Source organism: Apaloderma vittatum, unplaced genomic scaffold (assembly GCF_000703405.1).
Source record: "Apaloderma vittatum isolate BGI_N311 unplaced genomic scaffold, ASM70340v1 scaffold24570, whole genome shotgun sequence".
Lineage (NCBI taxonomy): Eukaryota > Metazoa > Chordata > Aves > Trogoniformes > Trogonidae > Apaloderma > Apaloderma vittatum.
Genome location: NW_009695421.1, coordinates 9,835 through 16,624, shown reverse-complemented (window position 1 = coordinate 16,624; position 6,790 = coordinate 9,835). Strand labels below are relative to the sequence as shown.

At 50.1% G+C, this 6,790-nt stretch overlaps 1 protein-coding gene across 1 annotated transcript in view; it reads right to left on the bottom strand.

Annotated features, from left to right (window-relative positions):
- Positions 1-2,003: 2,003 nt before the first annotated feature.
- Positions 2,004-6,790, bottom strand: part of LDLRAP1 (low density lipoprotein receptor adaptor protein 1) — a 13,315-nt gene continuing 8,528 nt past the window's right edge. The window contains exons 6-8 of the mRNA XM_009871309.1: positions 6,081-6,211; positions 4,442-4,476; positions 2,004-2,602 (exon numbers count right to left, since the gene is read on the bottom strand). Coding sequence (XP_009869611.1) covers positions 2,458-2,602; positions 4,442-4,476; positions 6,081-6,211 — 311 coding nt within the window. The 3' untranslated portion in view covers positions 2,004-2,457. The remainder of the gene's footprint in view (positions 2,603-4,441; positions 4,477-6,080; positions 6,212-6,790) is intronic.

Here is a 6,790-nt window from a genome sequence, read left to right as displayed (position 1 = left end):
ACAAGCACCATGTTTATCTGCAGATAAGCCCGAAGCACCAATCTCTTTTTCTCCACCGTCACACCCTTAGCTGGAGGTCAGTCGAGCACAGCGGGGGCTCGGCAGGGACAGGTTTATTGAGCCAGCTGTGATGTCACCCCCTGCCCTGGCACAGGACCAAGGGTGGCATCCTGCATGGCTGCACCCATCCCATCCCATCCCATCCCATCCCATCCCATCCCATCCCATCCCATCCCATCCCATCCCATCCCATCCCATCCCATCCTACTTCTTTCCTGGAGGCAGCACCCTGGGCTCGTGTCCAGCTACAGCATCTTCCCACCCAGGAATGGCCTCCCAATGGACCGAGACCTCCCCGCGATGCTTCCCATCACTTCCTGCTGCACATTGAGGGAGATGGGAGAATTCAGCCGGTTAGAAATACAAAGGCTTCTACAGATTAAAAGGACCACGGCAAAAATAAAATCACCCAGCACAGACACTCCAAAAAAATGGCAGAACTTTAATTTTCCTCGGTACAGATATTCTTTACAGCATAAGGTTTTCTTAAAAAAACTATATACAAACATATATAGCGTTTTGCGTCTCGGTATATGCTCCTAGAGCCTCTAGAACAAAAGGAGAAAGATCAACGTACAGAGAAATCCTCACGGTCCATTCCTACAGCCCAAGCTCTCTCCTAGAATTTCACCACTCCTCAGGGTCGGGGACAAGGCGCTTCGACAACCCCTTTGCGCAGTTTTGGCATCGCTTACGCAACAGGCTCATGTCTCTGCTGTGTGCCTCTGCAGCACGGACCAGCTTGGAATGATTCCTTCAGTCACAAGAGACTTACGCTACACATAAGATCAAGTAAGTCATGGGTACAGTAGTTTCAAGATGTAAAATTGCTTTAACCACAGTTTTGCAGGATAAACAGAGCACACATTTTATTAAGAGACATGATGAGTCAGCTTCACAAGTCCTCGATACCTTATCACACTAACACTTAGGGAGGTAAAAAAAAAAATCAAATCTAACTTAGAGTCACTCAGCTGTTTCCTAATAAATTCTTACAGCTGACAAAGAGGTTTTTCTTTTTTTTTTTTTCCTGCAAGCAGTTTTAAGGGAGTTATAAAGAGCTATCCGGGGAATGAATTAGTGTTTCAAAACCAAGTTACAAATCTATAAAACAGATTAGTGTACTTCACGTAAGGCCACAAACACTGCAAACTGTCAGTGCAACTATTTAGGATCATTAAACTTAAATCTTTTAATTAGCATAAGCTTTATACCTCCATTACTTATTTTCAATTCCTGGAGCAGATGAAGACGGCTTCCTGAGCCTCACAGGAGATGGGGCCGTCGCGGGGAGAGGATGGGGGTCCTGTCGGACGGGGCACCTCTTGCTAATTGAACATCCAGGTATTGGTCTTGCCTAATCCAATTCCATTTGAGTCTATTGAGTGAGCAACGACCAAATGGTTTTGAGACAGCAAAAAGGCACGCACAGCCAAATCCACTTAGCGGAGCTGAGAACACAGATCTATTGTGCTCCCGGCTTCACCCAACCTGCAACTTTCAACACGCTTTAGCAAAACAAATTGTTACTCCCTGGCGGTTCTGCTTTTCAAGCCAACAGTGCAATGGAGCCTCAGAGTTTTGAGCCGCGTCCCAAATGGTGCACGTGAGTAGTCAGTATTAAACCAGACCTGCAGCATCGTGGGGTTGGGGTTTTATTTTTTGGGGGGTAAATAGCTTCGGAAGAGAAGCTACAGGCACTGCTTACCTTGACAATGCGGACCACTGCTTTCAGTTCAAGTTTTAAAGTGCAAAACTTCATGGAGTCTTTGGGTAAAAAAACGTGTCAATTCCCACACAAAGCTGGCAGAGAAAGAGCCAGAAGCCATGGGGGTGATTGACGGCTGTGAGAGCGTCACCGACATTCACAACAAAAGCAAGATCTCTGCTACCTCTTTGATTTTTATACTGTTAGCAGCTGCTGCAAATCCCCTCCCTCCACCTAGGCAGGTGATGTGTTGTTCAAGAAACAGTGGATTAGTAACAGTTGTGCTTGCAATTGCATCTGCATCTGCAGAGCTTTGTCTAGAAAAGTGTATAAAGAGAGACTTTGGTGTTGCATAGTCTTTTCTCAGAGAGGAACAGGCACTGCTGAAGGTTCTTCCACGGTATATTGCCACGTAATACTGTAGATGCTCTACACACCTTCCACTAACGTATGTAAACTGTAACGGCTATGAATAAATACGTTCAAGAGCATCTTGTGGTTTAGATAAAAGCAAGGTACAAAAATCTGCATTAGATTTCTAAAGCTTTGGTCTAAACTGTGCTGTAACATCACCTGACTTGGTGAAGAGCCCTCAGAGGAGTCCCTTGCGTACAGCACCCGGAACAGCGTGATTCAGTCCACAGACTTTTAGTGGTTATTCTCTTGTCAGCTCTTGGATGCATTTGACCTCAAAACATGAACAGATCATCTTTCTCGCCTGCGTTGGAATCTATTTTGTTCCAGTCTACAGGTGAGAGCGTTTCTGCACTCTGGATGTCTTGAGCCGTCAGTCCCGTGTCGAGGACGTGAGGGTTTGTTCTCGACTGAGCCAGTCTAAGAGGGGAGAAAAAAAGGAAAGTAAGAACACAAATCCATGCAGTTTACAGCTCGGATGCTTGACGCATCCGTAATGCCCAACCCTAGCTGCAGTTCCACATTTCAAAATCCTCCAGCGGAATGACATAATTCAGTAAGGGCAGAGCTGGCACAGAACATCTGCAGCTCTCAAGCTTCTTGCAGCTTTGCTGTTGGTTTATCCCAACATTTCCCCTACAGGCACGCAGGGAATTTGCAGTCTGGACAGCCCTTGTATTAATGGTTGGGCAGAATGGTGGTGTTTTCCTCCTCTGAGCTATTGCTGGGGGGTGCATCTTTAGCTGGGATCTTATCTCAGCGTAAAGGCTCTGCCCCAAGGAGCAGCCTCGCTGCAGTGACTCAGTTTTCACGGGGCTGTGTCTGGACACGCAGCGGATGCTGCAGCTCGCTGCCCGCCACGCTCCCCGGCCCAAGCATTTAACTCTTTGGGTAAAGACACAGCAGGATGCAGATGATGATGTTTAACAGCCAACGGGATCAGCTTTAAGAGCTCTTCATCTCTGCACATCCCAGGCATTTCGCAAAACCGAACGAGCCCCGGTTTGCTGTCGCGTTATTAAATACCCCTGTGAAAACGTGACGCTGCAGCACCAATTCTCCAGGGCCAAAAGTTAACTCAGACATTTGGCCTTTCAGCCAGGAGGGGCACGGTGTCAGACGAGGCTTGGATTAAACAAGCCAGGCGCACGTTTGGTAATAAAGAAGAAAAACGTCCAGCGATGGTGGTGTGGCAGGAGCGCTTTCAGCAACATCCGCCTGGGCGGCTGAGCTGTCCAAACACTGACTCACCAGAAGGCCAGGGGTGAGGCGACAGCTCGGCACCCGGCAACGCAAAACAACCACCCCCAGCCAGCAACATCTGCTTCGTTAAGTGGGGCAATGAAAAATAAGACGACGTTAAGCCATAAATTTAAGGTGCCCCTTTATCGAACACGACTTGGGACAAGGGCTGCTGTGGAAGTGGAAGCTGTAAATCATTCCCGAGAGCCAAACACGACAGGGAGCTCTGTTTCCTTACGGCTGAGCGTGCAGTTTTTGCCCGGCCGCAAATCCCGGCAGAGGCAAGCGGCTCTCGGGGAGGTGACGACGTTGGGCTCAGCCTCGCTACTGCCCGATTCCTTCTTTCAGCACCTCCCAGCCAAAACTCACTTGAAAGCCAACGGATTTGTTTAGCGTTGCTGGATTGCTCAGCACGTACGCGCGGGGAAGCTCTTAATTTGGACTGGAAAATGAACTAAGCCACCCGAAGCTACGGCCACAAACTCGGAACGTGCTCAGATGCTTGAATTTAAAAATGGGGCATGAATTCAAAATTGGTGCATTGGAACCACCCTGACACTGCAATAAGGAGCAGGGAGGCTGCGCTCAGCAGCTGCTCTTGGTTTGGGGAGAGAGAGGAATGAAGTCCCAGGGTTAGTCCAACCCTCACAGCGGGCTGGGGAGGGGGAAAATCCCCCGTGCCAGAAGCTGGGACCAGCATCGCTGCTGCTAACACAGGAGCTGGAAACGGGCAGCCTCGAACCACCCCAGCGAGCGGGAGCGGACACGCTTGGGGAATTAAATTCCCTATCACACACAGCCTCTCCCTATCCTTAAAAGATTGTCAAAATATTTGGCTTATCAGCCAGCCTCAAAGCCTATCTTTCAATTAACAGCTGAGGCACTGATGGGGCAGCTGCCTAGGTCAGATCACGGCGGCCGATTAGATTAGAAGCATTATTAAAAGCCAGTCACTAGTCAAGTCTCCCGGGCTGGTCCCTGGCGGCGTGAACTTGTAAAGGGAGTTATTAGAATTACCTTGAAAATGCCTCGTCGAGACCATCATCCATTTCCTTTGTCAAAGAGATAAAAAGAGAGAGAAGTAGTTGCTAAGAGAACACACAAAAGTGTATTTTTTCATCTGGCTCCACACTTGAGCATGGCAGACCAAAAAAAAATTACAAAAATATGCATATATATATATATATACACACACCTCCGAGTGCCTACAGCAGCACTCCCCTCAGCAAACTGCCTCCTCGGGCAGGTGTTATCTCACTTTCTGCACAAGCCCCAGGGTAAGAGCTCTAACGCCGGGTGGTCCAGGCTTCCTCAAAGCAGACCCCAGGGCTGCCACGCGCCCCTCGCAGCCCAGCAACGGGGTGGGGGCTTGGCACTTCCTCACCATCTCCAAACCAGGCGAATTCTGCCTGCATGGGCTGGATCTGGTTAACCACAGCCCTGGGTAATTCCAGCTCTCGGCGTGCGACCGGCACACGCTGCGGGTTCCTGCGAAGAGGAGGGACCCGGCCAGAGCTCGGTGAGACGCCCCAGGCGACCCTCGGGGCTCTTCTGGATCAGCAACTTGGAAAGCGACTCCGCGCCAGCACAGGGGGGACTCACTCGTGCTGCTTGAAAGCAGCTCTGGGAATCATTTCTCTCTGATCTGCTCTTAAGGTTTTCCAAGGAAAGCATTTGAGTCACTTGCAGGGAGAAAGGTTTCGGGTGCAGGAAGACGGGCTCTGCGAGGGCTTTGCTACGGACAGGCTTGACTATGTCCAAAATCGTGGGAGGCACTTACAGACCCGATGCTATATGTAAAGTACGAAAAGCCTGCAAGAAGGCAGGGATAAGCCTCCAGGATTTGATATGACTTAGAGTTGATCTTCAGGTTTAACCTGAAAAGCCTCAGGCTCAGACCCAGCAGACTCAAGAAACAGGCTCCAGGCAAAAGCTTTTATCATTCAATTCTCTAAAATTCAGCCAGGGAGGGCTGGGACAAGGGCCCAGGTCAAGCAGGGCTTCAAAGATCAACCCCAGCCAGGCCGGTGATGGGGCACAGAGGAGGCTCCTCGACGGACACACACCCAGGAACATGGGCTGGGTCGTTATTTTTCTATTAGTGATCCATAAAACAATTAAGCCAGGTGACTGAGGACATTTTAGAGAAGCCGTCCGTGCTCATACAAGGCAGACACAGCCGCAAACAAGAACAAGGGAAAAATAAGAGTAATAACGAACATAAATATAGCCTGGTTTTAGTGAATGGTAAACAAAAGCCATCAACATAATGATTTTTTCCCCTGAACAGAGCAGTTAGGTGGTCTCTCAATTAAGTGACAAACCACTGAGAAATGCTGCTCAGGAATAAGTAATATTCAATTATCCGGCAGCGGCGTTTCTCAGAGTGCCTTGCAATCTCGTTCATTTATTTACAGAGCCTAAAAAGGGCAGTAGGTACTCGAACGCTCATCGATCACTTCGAGCAGGAGATGGAAACCCTGCTCGCTCAGCATCTCTGAAACCCTGCCTGAGGGGCTCAGCCATCCCAGAGCTCCCAACGGGGTTTTAGCCAAGAAAAAAAGCCCCGTGATGGGATCTGGAGCCCGTGAAACAGAGAGAGCATCGCACCTCCCCAGCTCGGCAGGTGCCATGGGTGCCCCGAGCACAGGCTTACCCACACCACGTTGTTATTTACAGACGAGCTGGGTCCAAACATGCTGTTATCCAAGTGTGGAGAGTCCGCGCCGCTGGTCAGGGGTGATTTGGCAGGATCTTCTAAATCCAGCAAGTTCCCCGTGGCTGCTGCTGTGAACAGAGAGCAGAGGGAATGAGGCAGGGGAGAGAAAAACAAAGACAAGAAACCAAGTCCTTTTGCCTAACTGCTTCCCCCTAAGTGGGGAATCAAAGAGTTGCATCAAATTCCTTCAGGATGGCTCCAGGTTTTAGCACAGGGGCTGTGGTCTCAGCCTGAATAATCCATGAAGCTTGGATCAGGCACCTGAGACCCCCTCGATGGGGACACAGGGGAGGACGGGCCGGCTCATCCCTCCAGCAGCCGTAAGGGGAGGCTGCTCCGTTCCCATTTACGCTCAGGATGAGTCAGGATCAGCCCCAGGCAGAGCTGACACATCCCAGCCCCAGGGTGGGAACAGACCCCAGGTGACACCCGCAGCATCAAGGCAGCATCTTCCAAAGATGCATCACTCTTTTACAGCACTGAGGGGAAATCCTGCACTGGGGGAAGAAGAGTTCAGAGCTTGGGGGCTGCCAGTTCCCCCCAGGCTGGGTTGTTCCAGAGATGCATCAAATCCTCCCCATCACGCAGTGATGCGGTTCGGGTGGATGCAGAACTCAGCCCCAGCTGCAGAGCATCCCCCAGGCAGA